The 13781-nt window shown below is 37.4% G+C and overlaps 3 protein-coding genes, 1 long non-coding RNA gene and 1 pseudogene across 6 annotated transcripts in view; 2 read left to right on the plus strand and 3 right to left on the minus strand.

The window, feature by feature from the left end:
* Positions 1–1616: 1616 nt before the first annotated feature.
* Positions 1617–6238, plus strand: LOC103431828 (GDT1-like protein 4). Its single transcript, XM_029095535.2, has 13 exons — positions 1617–1821; positions 1916–1984; positions 2340–2399; positions 2507–2554; positions 4373–4461; positions 4544–4580; positions 4658–4702; positions 4813–4878; positions 4958–5002; positions 5264–5325; positions 5434–5506; positions 5628–5723; positions 5899–6238. The coding sequence occupies exons 1-12, from the start codon at positions 1804–1806 to the stop codon at positions 5697–5699; spliced, it is 684 nt and encodes a 227-aa protein (XP_028951368.1). The 5' UTR covers positions 1617–1803; the 3' UTR covers positions 5700–5723; positions 5899–6238.
* Positions 6239–6617: 379 nt separating this feature from the next.
* LOC103431829 (ATP-dependent Clp protease adapter protein CLPS1, chloroplastic-like) lies at positions 6618–8980 on the minus strand. 2 transcript variants are annotated; one of them, XM_070816196.1, is made up of 3 exons: positions 8660–8980; positions 7391–7541; positions 6618–7114 (listed from the first exon to the last, which is right to left on the minus strand). In XM_070816196.1, exons 1-3 carry the CDS (start codon positions 8721–8723, stop codon positions 6853–6855), a joined length of 477 nt encoding a protein of 158 aa, XP_070672297.1. In that variant the 5' UTR covers positions 8724–8980; the 3' UTR covers positions 6618–6852. The 2 variants fall into 2 exon arrangements, with proteins under 2 accessions (XP_070672297.1, XP_070672296.1); XM_070816195.1 differs by having other exon boundaries at positions 7391–7544; positions 8660–8945.
* LOC139193199 (uncharacterized) lies at positions 7770–8408 on the minus strand. Its single transcript, XR_011577616.1, has 2 exons — positions 8280–8408; positions 7770–8196 (listed from the first exon to the last, which is right to left on the minus strand). It is a non-coding gene; the product is annotated as an uncharacterized lncRNA (long non-coding RNA).
* A 1846-nt stretch (positions 8981–10826) lies between the features above and the next one.
* On the plus strand, positions 10827–11711 carry LOC103403244 (small ribosomal subunit protein eS1-like; annotated as a pseudogene).
* Positions 11712–12081: 370 nt separating this feature from the next.
* Positions 12082–13781, minus strand: part of LOC103403243 (lysine histidine transporter-like 6) — a 42158-nt gene continuing 40458 nt past the window's right edge. For both annotated transcript variants that reach the window (XM_070816197.1, XM_008342071.4), the window contains exons 4-8: positions 13318–13711; positions 12793–12898; positions 12609–12700; positions 12442–12510; positions 12082–12343 (exon numbers count right to left, since the gene is read on the minus strand). In XM_070816197.1, the coding sequence (XP_070672298.1) occupies positions 12245–12343; positions 12442–12510; positions 12609–12700; positions 12793–12898; positions 13318–13711 (760 nt within the window). In that variant the 3' untranslated portion in view covers positions 12082–12244. The remainder of the gene's footprint in view (positions 12344–12441; positions 12511–12608; positions 12701–12792; positions 12899–13317; positions 13712–13781) is intronic.

The following is a 13781-nucleotide window of genomic DNA, read 5'->3' on the forward strand; positions in this document are numbered from 1 at the left end:
GTTGCCAGGGAAGATACCGCATCTGCTTGAGGAACAGATAGGGCAAGTGCGAAGGATACAAGGAAGCATGTGGAGACAAGCGTAACAGCACACGTGCCGATCCATCCATTACTTTGTCAAAAGCAAAAGTATCCCATATCAGCAGGGTCGAACGTACTCTAGATTTGATGGACTTGTTTTGACCCTCAAATTCTTCAGTCGGCCTTATACTCTGGAGGAAACCAGAAAACCCTCCAGCTCAGTTCAAGAATAAGCCTGTGGAAAGTTACTTCTTCAAAATCAAAAGTATCCCATATCATCTCTTCTCATTTTTCTTCTCTTTATCCTTCATGCTGCTGCAAGATGGGGAGAAGGTGAACAATCAGCTGGAGCTCTGATTGCTTACCTTGTCTGTCACCTCTTTCAGCAAATCCCCTAGCTCGGCGACTTGGGGGACTCCTACTACATGGTTTGTATCGCGCTTGACCAAGCCTGAAACTACAAGTAAGCTTCAAGTGAAATTGATACATTACCTTGTGCATCTCCACCAGTTAAAGATACCACCCCTGGATGGAGGAAGAGTACTTCCAGAGAAGCTGCCACATCTACCTATGAGACAGATAAGGCAAGTCAAGATGATACCACACTCCGATACTTAGAAGTTTCGTGATTACGAGATCATTCTCCCACAATATTTCCTAATGTCATTTGTACTCTAATGTCATTTGTACTAAATCATTCACTTGTACTCACTAAAGGAGAGCTTGAACCTATGTACTTGTGTAAACCCTTCACAATTAATGAGAACTCTTCTATTCCGTGGACATAGCCAATCTGGGTGAACCACGTACATCTTGTGTTTGCTTTCCTATCTCTATCCATTTATATACTTATCCACACTAATGACCGGAGCAATTTAGCGAAGATCACAAAAAGCGACCGTTTTCGCTACCTAGGATCTATCTTACAAGAGAACGGAGAATTAGATGGAGATCTCAACCATAGAATACGAGCTGGATGGATGAAGTGTAAGAGTGCATCCAGCATGTTGTGTGACCGTCGTAGGCCACTGAAGCTCAAGGGAAAATTTTATAAGACGGCAATAAGGCCAGCGATGTTGTATGGCACAGAATGTTGGGCGGTGAAACATCAACACGTACACAAAATGGGTGTAGCAGAGATGAGGATGCTTCGTGGGATGTGTGGGCACACGAGAAAGGATAAGATTGAGAATGAGGATATCCGAGGTAAAGTAGGAGTAGCCGAAATTGAAGGAAAGATGAGAGAAAATCGGTTCCGGTGATTTGGACATGTGCAAAGAAGGCCGACTGACGCTCCGGTTCGAAGATGTGACTACGGGACAGAGGTTCAGGGCCGAAGGGGTAGAGGAAGACCTAGGAAAACTTTGGAAGAGACTCTAAGAAAAGGCTTAGAGTACTTGGATCTAACGGAGGACATGACACAAAACCGAGCGCAATGGCGTTCTAGGATTCATATAGCCGACCCCACTTAGTGGGAAAAGGCTTTGTTGTTGTTGTTGTTGTTGTGGTAAAAATAAAAAAAAAAAAAATCGATGGTGACTCGCAGCCTCTTTTTATACATTAAACCGCATCCGCATGCTTCAAATATCCCCACACTGTTGTACTCTGCTACTCCTACTACTTATCCTGGGCTCAGAAACTCCAACGACCCAGCCGAGTCAGTCACATATCGCCGAACCAACCCACTCGCTCACTCACCAAATTGGCAGAGCGATTCCCAAACTCTGACTCACTTCTCTGCGAAAAAGCATTCAGTTATTCTTCTACGCTACTCAGTGAAAAAATGAGTACAGTCGTGCAGGTAATTCAATCTCTCTGATTAATCAAAACGCGTTCGTATTTTGTTTTGATTTCGATTTGTTTAGCTTAATTATGTTGATGCTTTCGTTGATTAGGGTTTCACCAAGTCGCTTGCCATGACTGTGCTCTCGGAGATCGGCGACAAGACCTTCTTCGCCGCTGCGGTTAGTTTATGCGATTGCAATTTTGTTTCTTTTTACCTTTTGCTTGTTTTTGAGTTGTGGAAAAGAATTTGGGCATGTTAAAAAGTTTACGAATTCAATACTACTGAGAAAATCGAGTTTCTGCTGAATTGTTTAGTTTACGTATGAATTTTGAGAGGACATAGTAAAATTTGAATGCTCTCGGTCACCTGTTGAGCATTTTATGGGGTATAGATGCATATAAAATGTACTTGTGTCCCTGCCTTGGGTACGAAGCGAATTCCATAAGGGCGAGAACCACATCCTGAATTAATATTCTTCTGTCTATATACTATTTTTGCATAGTAATCTAATGGTGTGATGTTTTTGCTTCAAGATCCTTGCGATGCGCCATCCTAGAAGACTTGTTTTGGCAGGTTGCCTAGGAGCTCTGATTGTAAGCATTTTCTCCCACTTTATAAACGTTTAGTCAGTTATGTCTGTGATCTCGGATGTTTCTTTTTTGAGGCCTCACATGTATCTCAATTTTTTGTTGAATTTTAGGTGATGACTATTCTTTCTGTTCTCGTCGGCTTGGCTGCTCCAAATCTGGTAAGCACTCTGATTCTGCCACCATGGAATTGCTCATCTAGGGATTTGTTTTAAGATCCAAGGGAATTTACTTGTTGGAAAATTAGTTATTAGTTTATTTTTGTTTATGGTTTTCTTGTGGGACAAGGATGTTAGAATTTTCTATATCCTTTAAGGATTAGGATTGTGCTTTAGTTTTCACTATATATAATAGAGCTTGTATTAGTTAGTTTTAACAAGTCAGTCACGATGTAGTCTCTTGGGATTATGTAGCTGTTTTGGCATTCAGTTTGTTTAATAATATTCTTATTATTTTGTAATCTTGTTCATTGCGCACTCTGATATTCAACTTGGTATCAAAGCACGTTTGATCCTTCGGGATTTAATCTGCTTGTTTGATATCCGTTTCTCTATTGCCTCCGTTATCTGTTAGGGTTCTAGTTAGGTTCGTCAAGATTGATTGTTATTAGTTTCTTTTTGGGTCTGGATTAGGTGAGTTTTGTGAAAGTTGTCCGCTTTTGTTCTGGTCAATCTGTGTTCATTTTCTATGTCGTGTTTGTCAGATCGCAGAGTAATGTTTATGCAAAAATAAGAAAATAGAAGAGAATGGAAGAAGAATACAGGAAGAAGGATACAGGAAAATGGAAAAGAAGAAGACGTGCTGTTTAAAGGGGGAGGAAAAAAAAAAAAAAGGAAGAAACAAGAAAAAGGAAAAACAAAAAATTGGTTGATTGTTTGAGGCTTAGGCCCACATGGGCAAGAAAGAAATATGATTTGTTTGGTTTGTGTGTCATTCTCACCACGACGATCGCTCGAGTGCTTGGATTGGTGATCATTCGAGTGACGTTATGAAAGTTGGATTTTTTGTTTTTTGTTCAAGTTTGTTCGAAAGTTGGAATTTGCATCGGCATCGGCATCGGCATCGGCATTGGCATTGGAATTTGGAGTCTTGCATCCGCATCTACTTGTTGGCAAACTCATGACGTGTACCGCCATGAGTTTGACGGGGGGTGTTGGAAAATTAGTTATTAGTTTATTTTTGTTTATGGTTTTCTTGTGGGACAAGGATGTTAGAATTTTCTATATCCTTTAAGGATTAGGATTGTGCTTTAGTTTTCACTATATATAATAGTGCTTGTATTAGTTAGTTTTAACAAGTTAGTCACGATGTAGTCTCTTGGGATTATGTAGCCGTTTCGGCATTCAGTTTGTTTAATTATATTCTTATTATTTTGTAATCTTGTTCGTTGCGCACTCTGATATTCAACTTTACTTTCATGATATGATGGTTAATGATTGTCCCACTTAGAGCATCTCTTAGTGGTGGTCATTTGAGTGGAAATATTTTAAGGAAAAAGGATTTAAGACCGACTTTGATCTACAGTAAATTCTATTTTAAGGTTATAGAGTTATAGGTGACTGAAGTTTACTTCAAACGGTAAGAATCTACTGGTATTGAACTTTAGTATGAGATCCCATTTCATTCGGCCTGCAATTCCAAGGACGATTGCAGTTTTTATTGATTGTTTGGGCTTAGTAATATGGATACAAGCTATAAACTAAAAATTTGTTCATCATAAGCGAAACCTGTTGTTTAAAACTCTAGAAGACTGAAAACTTCGTGTTGTCATATGCTTCTGTCATCGACACTAGTGGTGCCAGAATTAACTGGAACATTATATTCAGTCAATATGGGTGAATAATACATTGACAAATATCTCAGCATGTAGTTGAGGGCATCTACCTAAAGTTGCCTGACTGACATTACCAAGAATAGCCATATTTCTATTTGTTTTCTGTTCTAATATGAATATACTGAACACTGATCTTGAATTACAGCTCTCAAGGAAATGGTCCCATCACATAACGACGGTGTTGTTCTTTGGTTTTGGACTATGGTCCTTATGGGATGCTTTTAAAGAAGATGGGTAATGGAATTATTATTTTTTTTTTTGTATTTATTTTACTGTTTTCTTTTTGTGGTCGAATTTAATTATGGTTACCCTACAGGGGTGATGATGAGCTTGCAGAAGTTGAAGCAGAGTTGGTTGGTTTCTCATATTTTTATTCATAGCTTGCATTCAATTTAAATCCTTTCTGATTTCACCCTTTTGGTGCCATTAGGATGCTGATCTAAAGGCTAACACAGGAGGCAGCAAACGTAGTAAGGTGCCCCGAGACACACTCTCTCTCTACTATGTGCAATTTTGAGCTACACCATTATGAGATACATCATGCTAGTTTTTGTTTTTAACTTATGAACGTCGATTACTTTTCAGGATGATGATGACAAGAAGCAGAGACGTTCATTTCTCTTGCAGTTCTTCTCACCAATCTTTTTGAAGGTTTTGTCATCTGTGGATTACGAAATTCAAATTTTTGCATGACTATAACTTAACCGCATCTATCATGCTTATGCTGTAGGCCTTTTCCATTACTTTTTTCGGTGAATGGGGTGACAAGAGCCAGGTGAGCATTTTTCCCGTTGAATATATAATTTTATTCATTATTGCTTCAAGACGAGAGGTCGCACTTGGTGCGATGGCAAGTGCCTTCGCCCATGAGCGGTAGGTCTCGGGTTCGAGACTTGGGAGCAGCCTCTCCATAAATGGGGGTAAGGCTAGCCGACATTCACCTCTCCCAGACCCTGCGTAAAGCGGGAGCCTTGTGCACTGGGTACGACCTTTTATTGCTTCAAGACGGTTTGGTTTTGACCTGCTATTCTTTCAGCTAGCTACCATCGGTCTGGCTGCAGATGAGAACCCATTAGGTGTGGTTCTTGGTGGAATCTTGTAAGTTCCCATCCTTTATAAACTGAACGGCTTCTGAAATCTCGTAGTTATTCCATTTATTGTTACTTCTGCACTATTTACTGATTGTGCTTCCCATCTTTTTCTCAGAGGACAAGCATTGTGTACGACTGCCGCTGTCCTTGGTGGAAAGAGCTTGGCATCTCAGATATCTGAGAAAATAGTAATTATATGCCCTGCCTTTGTGCTTTAACATATTATAGTTCTCGTTTTTATATATCATGCCTGTTGGGTGTAGGCAAATATGTGGCATCAAAGTTGTAAGTTATAACTGTTTTGTTCAGGTTGGTTTATCAGGTGGAGTTCTTTTCATTGTTTTCGGAATCCAATCCTTCCTTTCGACGGTGGAGGCTTGATACCTATAGTCTGATCAATGATTAGTAAGTATGCTGACTACATTTACACCATATATTCATAGCAAAGTAGACATTTTAGAGGTGTGAGTGGCCGGAAAATGCATGCTCGTTGTAAAAATTTGACAAAGAGAAGAATGCGATAACTGTTCTAGAATATGTTTTTGATGACGACTCTTCTGTGTCCTAATGTGCGTTTCAGGGATTGATGGATGATTTGTTGACTAAAGAACTTACATCTCCACCTACACCGTGCGAGTAATTTACAAGCATTTCAGCTTCATTGTTTATCAAAACGACAAGCGTACCAGAAAAAGAACTGATTCAAAGAGTTGGATTGTCTACAAGAACAATACCAATATTGCACTCTGGCAACTTTGGAATCACTGACGAGAACCGTTCTGCTCTACTCTGTCGTTGCATTCCATTCGTATAAAATCGAAGTTTACGTTGATCTCGATATATCTCTACTCGGATTATGTTGTAACCTTACCGTAACAAAGGTCATTTATCTTATCAATTGGAATTATGGGATTACTTTATTTGTTCACTGTCGACCCAAAGCAAGGATTAAGTTGAGCTACACAATGTAATCGTTGCTTTCGGGTTTGAGACAACATAAGACTCCTGGTTTTAACTCATTTCGATGAATCGCAATCGAACAGGAGTACTCAAGATGATGGAACCGATCAATCTGAACAGATAACAAGTCGAATCAACACGAAAAGAATATTTGGTATCGAATTTTAATGCTGGACTAATGCAAATAAAAGGGAGCTATTAGTCCAACAATAGTAGCACCGGATAATCGAGAATAAATACCGCTGAAAGACAGTACTTTTGGTTGTCTAAAAGCGCTTTTGATCTTCCCATAAGCAAGTCTTAAGTGAACCCTAAGTTGATTAAATGTAAATGAGCAGATTTGAAAAGCACCATCTATATAAGCTAAGACGGAGAGTTCAGCAGGCCACTGCCACTCGGAACACAGTGCAATCTCAAACACTAAAACTAAGCCTTTTTATTAAACTACCACCCTCGTCTTAATTTTACCATAGGATGACCGAGATTTCATATCAATCGGGGCATTGGGATTAATATGTACATCCGATGCTCAGGGGTATTCTTCACAGCAATTGGATTTCCACCATGCACGTTGTTAACATCCGCCACCTGCAGGTTCAATTGAACTCAGAAGTCCATTGTGTCTCAGTTGCATGCAGTGTTCTTCAGCATCGGCCTGAGCACATATGATCACTACCGACAAGCCATTGTGGTGTGCTTCTTGCATAATATTAACAGCATTGTCAAGGGTCATCCCCGGAATAACCTTCATCAGTACTTGCACAACATATTCCCGTTTGTTGAAGTTGTCGTTGTGCAGTATTACACGATATGGAGGAGCTGGCTTCCTTGATTTCCTGAACAATTTTGGACAGTCTAACATTAACTCTCTTCTAATTTTACAAAGGATAAACCATGAACTCAAAGAAAAACCACAAGTACCAAATTGAACCGGAACCAGATGAACATGGAAGGATCATATGTTTTAATAGTTTGTCTTAACGATCAAGTTTGGTGCAACAGGATACGCACAGGTAGGGCATTCGATAGGAGTGATGCAAAACCCATTTTGCAGCAGTAAAATGTCAAACAAAGCACTCGTATGGTGTAAAAATATAACTGTATTTCCATACCTCAAATCAAACTCAGAATCACGGGCAGGAGTTGTTTTCTCTCTAACTGGCCTTTCCAATAACCCTCCTCCTTTACCAGGTACTGCTGCTGATACAGCCACAGGAATGCTAATATTGGTGCATTTTCCTTTACAAAGAGGGTGTCTGTCTCCTGCTAAACACGTTTTATGAAAAAACTTCGCCAATTGTAATCACTCGGGCATATATATGTTTAAGGATAAAGAAACACTACAGAAACGCACTATTCTTACTAACCAATCTTTGATTGAAAAAAAAAAACATTTAGCAACAGTCAAGAATTAAGAAGATAGCATAATCTAGAACCTCCACAACATGTGTATTTACAAGCCTGCAGATATATGTCTACAGAATCTATGGATTTTGAAAGCCCAAATCTTTAGTATTGGCTCTCCGATTGCTCGGAAAGATGAAACACAGCGAAATTGTAGCGAAGGCACTCTTAGCCCGGGTATAAGAGGAATCATGAGTTATAGTATATTAAAAAAAATAAACTGAAACAAAGTCATAATACAAATTACACCGAAGTCAGACCCTAGAGATGCTGGATCTTTAGGACTGCACAAAAATCCTTGTAACCCCTTTAAGGAAACCAACACGATGGATCTTTAGTGCCGCTCCCATTGCTCGATCTTACATTAGCAAAAACCGAAACTCCACCATTCCCAAAACACAGCACATACGAAGCTCGCCAAAGTTTATTCACAAGTACACAACGAACTAACTTGCATTACACTCCCCTACCAACCTCTTCCAAGATACTGGAAAATTTGACATGAACTTTGTACCTACCGAAAAAGCTTTCAATTTTCGGAAAAGTTTATTGTAATCAAAACTTTCAAATCATCAAAGAATACAAATGCACACTTACACATACGATTCGAGCAGGTATATAATCCTTTGGCAGCATCGACAGAACTTAATAAGGAACTACATACAGCTATATAACAATATGGGGTTTTTCCTTAGCAGTTCATGTTCTGTAAAACCAGTACTGAACACTTCCATTTTACACAGAAAAAGAAACCCATTAGAGATAATCGATTTTCTAGGCGTATTATATATTTAAATTTCATAAAATTCAATAAAAAACAACAAAAATCCTAATTTTTTTAAAAAAAAAAATCAAGCTTTGAGTTAGAGGAGCTAAGAAAATCTACTCGTAACCATGCAGCTGCTGAAGAAATCAAAGATTTTGAGGGAAACCCAAAATCCGAAAAGAGGGAAAGAAATGAGAAAAATGCAGAGAACCTGGTTTGGGGTTGAAGACGTGGTTGGGGGAGAGAGGGATTCTCCCGTAAATCGCAGTCTCCATGAATCGATCTTTCTTTTTTCTTGTGCTGCTGCTTCTGCTGCAATGCGTCGTGCGATTTTTTTTATTTAGTTACAGGAATTTTCTGTTTTGGTTTAAACAACCGAAATAACAAGAAAAAGATCGAACAACTGGTGGACAGTGCTCTGTGTCTGGTGGGACTTCTGGTTTTCGCAATCCATAAGACGGCGTCGTCTTGACCCTACCAAGTACGAACACTGAAAATAATTTTTGTCAAATTATAAATCCAATTTCTTCACTTTGGGAAAATTAGAATGCCCTACATATTTTCTATAGTTTTTAGATTAAACATTCATCCCTTTTAAAGATTTGATTAAGGTGCTTCAATCAATTGCCACCTCAATAATTTTCTATTTATTTAATTTCCATGTCATTAATTTAAATGCATTTATATATAGGCATAAGGTAGCTTAGCAACTAATTGCCTATAATATAGGAATTTAATTTCCTCAATCCCCTTCTGAGCATTAAATGACATTTTTTTAATAAAAAAAAAAAAAAATTAATTAACTAATTCTTCATTTCCTTATTATCAGTATTTAAAAAACAATACTCTTTCTATTAAAATTGTATCAATAAAAAGTCTTCAATACATATTTTTTTCATGTATAGATATATTAAAAATATACTTAAAACTTATGGTACATTTGAGAACAAAAGTATCGACTTTTGGTACGTTTAGATTTCAAATGTACCGAGAAACCAAATGTACCATAAAACCAAATGTACCCATTGTTATATAACCTTTTTGGTACGTTTAGATTTCAAATATACAGAGAAACCAAATGTACCAAAATTTCAAATGTACCATAAAACCAAATGTGTCCATTGTTAGGTAATCCTGTTGGTACGTTTAGATTCCTATTGTACCAAAAGACCAAATGAACAAAATCTCAAATGTACCACAAAACCAAATGCCTCTATCAGATAACCCTTTTGGTACATTTACATTCCAAATGTACCAAGAAATACAAAAAATCAAATCCACTATAAAACTAAATGTGTCCATATTATAGGTAACTAGACGTAGGTATATAATCAAACAAATCTTTACTATGTGTTGGGTCTTCTAAATAATAAAATTTGACAATTTTTTTTATAAATATTCTACTATATTCACAAAAAAAGAAGAAGTAAATATTATAAAAAAACAATAAAAAATGCATAGAGATGGATAATAAATGCATAAATATAGGGATAATAGGAAAAAAAAAACGAAATGCCCAGGAGATGGTTAATAAATGCATAAATATAGGGATAATAGGGATAATAGGAACTGAAATTAATAACCAAAATTTTAGGAAAATGTTTGATCAAATTTTCAAAAGGAGTGTATGTTTAGTCTAAAAAATTAAAAAACGAGGCGCCTGTATCAAAATGCCCCCAAAATAAATGAATAAATACATAAATAAATCCAATTTAAAATGAAAATCCGAAATGAGCGGTGGGTTAGGCATCTCCAATGCACTAGTTCAGTTTCATTAACGCAATTTATAGTTAATGTAATTTGGGTCTTGAATTTTTATTTTCAGTCAATTTATACTTTATACTTATAAAAATAAGTTAATGTGAGCATTCTGTCGACTTGTTAAGATCTTATTTATTTTATGAAATCCTATAAGTTGACAAAAGACTTCACAATGACTTATTTTATCAAGCACTAAACTTTAGGGGTGTGATATCCACACATCATTTTTTACTTCTCACACATTCTTATAAGTTTCGGCCGTTGGATCGGGTGAATTGAAAAATATCAAAGGGTAGACATTAATAAAGAGTGTGTGAGAAGTAAAAAGAGGTGTGTGGATAGCACACCCCAAAATTTATTGTAACTCTTGACTATTAAATTTTTGATCGTACATTCAACCCTCAATTTATTATTAGTTTCATGTATAAGTTATAACGGAACATATTAGATTTTTCGCAATTTTGACACTAGGTGAAAATGCAGAGAGCAAAAAAACGTAACTGTCCTTTTTTAAGTTTTGCTCTCACGGCCACTTTCGTCTCTCACTTCATCTGTGTCTGTAGGTCTCCACCTTTGAACTCTTCTCGATTAGTTATTCAAATTCCAGTTATTTAACCATGACCGTCAGGAAAAAAAAAAAGAGGATTTCCAAGTTAAAGAAAGCAGGAAAGAAGAAAGCTGCCGATCCGTTTACGAAATATGAAGAAAGATTGGTACGACATCAATGCCCCTCGTCTGTGGTTCTATAACAACAACGTGGGTAAAACTCTGGTCTCCCGTACTCAGGGCACCAAGAGTGCTTCCGGAGCACTCAAACATCGACTTTCGGAGGTCTCATAAACTTTTGGGGGATGAATTTCACTATGGACAAGCTGAGGTCCTTGGTAAGGAAATGGCAGACTTTGATGGAAGCTCACGTAGATGTGAAGACGACAGACAATTATACTTTAAGGATGTTCTGCATTGGCTTCTCTAAGAGACGTCAAAATTGGGTCGGTAAGCGCTTGATAACATTACACATCAGAAAACACTTCAAGTTCAATATTTTAGAAGAAAAAACTAAATTACCCTACTTAATCTGCATGCAACTTTTAGCACGATTAATGTGTTTCAGTATGAAACTTATAATTGTTCGGGGTCTTTTTTTCTTTCTTTCTTCTAATTTACTAAATAGGTTAAGAAGACCTGCTGCTACGCACCAGCCAGATTAGGCGGATCCGCTGCAAGATGAGGGAGATCATGGTCGCGTGGGCGACAACAAGTGATCTGAATGACTTTGTCGAAAGGTTGATGGCTGAAAGTATAGGTAGAGATATTGAGAAGGAAACGCTGAGCATCTTTCCTTTACAAAATGTGTTCATCCTAAGGTCAAGATGTTGAAAGTACCCAAGTTTGATACCGACAAGATGATGTATATTCATGGTTATGAAGACCTTGGTGTCAAGGTTGAGAGGCCTGATCATAAAGAAGAAACTGCCCTGGAAAAAAACGCAGGACCGTGATGTTTTGAACTAATCCAAACTACGGGGAGGAGGATTCGAACTCAAGTGCATAATAGAGCATGACTAGTCTAGCAAATGCAGCTATGCCCAAGTTTATAGATATCATCGAAGGTAAATTGTTGCCAGCATTTTTTTTTATTTCTTCTACTTTAGAGTTGCTCGAATTATGTTTTGTGAAATTTCTCTAAGGACAGAGAACCACTTATTCATTTCCCGCCATTTATGCGGTGACAATATATTAGATAACAACACTACTCCAAAAAAGTATTTTGACTTGAAATTGCTTATGGTAAAGCAAATTCACAGCCAGAACCTAGCATTAAAAAGTAGAAACAAATGAAAATGATGCACGAGTTGCTTGGTACGTAGCTTGGCGTTAAATATGATCCACTCTAATTAAAAGACTGCATGCTTGATTAATTCTTGAAGGAAGAGGATGACAGAACACTAGTCCTTACTAGTTACTCCGCAACTTGGATAATACATAATTTTCGTCTGATTAGTGGCATAATAATCCACTTATATATCGTTAATTACGTGTAAAAACGATATGTTGATGCATCAGCAATGATATTACGAAAACCTCCAACTGTGGAAGCCAACATGATGAACACTCCGATGAATATGCAAACCTGTAAACACACACAGTCCTCATAAATAAACTTTTTTGTAGCATGATGTATCAATTTGCGATATCGACAATAAGGAACATTAGATATCTTTGGCTTACCCAGTTGACGAGCCATGGAATGCTGTATCTCTTTGGTTTCTTAATTCTCAGCCACATTATACAAGGAAGCTGTTGAAAAAATGCTCACTTTGTTAATTTCTTTCTGATGATCATCTGTAATTTGTGCAAGAAACAAATTAAGTAATCACAGAGTGAGATAGGCTTACAAAGTATGAAGTGGGGGCAAAACCAAATCCACCAAAGAAACCAAGAAGGTCTCCAAAGAAAGGGAAGGTGACTCCAACAAATAATGTAAATGCTGCAACAATATAGTGATTAGGAACTTAATTAGGGTTTTAATCAAGCAGAAATGACAGAGATACGGAGACGTATGGGACATGGGAATCTCACCAACATAAGCTGATCTCGTGATCAGTCTAAGTGCAATTCCAGGTGGGAAGTTCACCTTTTTCACCATCATCCTCTCAAGCATGTCAAAAACAGGCATAGCATAAACCTGCACACTTTTCAGTCACATCCTTAATTTAGTGTAGTTCTAATATTAATGAGAAACACTCAAAGAATCAAAGCATATATTAAAGCCATCTCCTATCAACTCTTAAAGTCGGAGTCACTAATGGTCGGATCAGTTCCAATTATTTCTTTTCAAAATAATGTTTAAAGTGTGTGTTTTTACGATAGAAAACACCTCTAATCATTAGCATTTATATTAGAAGTGCTTTTGTTATAAATTTAAAAAAAATTTAGATAATTCCAAGTGTTTCCAAAACTTTTATAAAATATATTTGGAAGTGTTTTCTAGAAAAACACTAAAAAATGCTTCTAAGTTTTTCTACCAAACGTAATCAAAAGTATTTTTAGTTGTCAGGAATCACTTTTAGTTGTCTGCTTTTGTAACTGAGTGCAGATTTATACCTGGTAGCTGCCAATGACATGGACGACAACCATTAGGTTAGCAGCAGCAATGAGCCATGCAGGTTTTTTAAGATCTATGAGCACGTTATCATCAACATCTTGACCGAAAGCCCAGTACCCGATGAGGGCCACCGGGAAATAGCAAATTGCATTGATAAAGTAGGCTCCTAGAGCACCTTTCCACATGGGAATTCTCGATGGCTTCTCGGGCGTCGATGGAATTGTGGCTTGGATTTCAAGCACAACTGCATGCCCAGCAAATGCAAACGAGATTTGACCTAATGCATTGAAAACCCTAAACATGTAATCTGCAGGGCTTGTTTTCTTGTATGCATAGCTCTCGTTTTCAACCTGACCTTTGCTTAAGCAACCTGCCCACGCTATAGTTGAATAACTGCAAATTAACAACAAATTCAAGTTATTAAGAAAAATTATATATTATTTGCCTTCTAAAGTTCTCTTGT

This window comes from Malus domestica, chromosome 16 (genome assembly GCF_042453785.1).
Source record: "Malus domestica chromosome 16, GDT2T_hap1".
Classification (NCBI taxonomy): domain Eukaryota; kingdom Viridiplantae; phylum Streptophyta; class Magnoliopsida; order Rosales; family Rosaceae; genus Malus; species Malus domestica.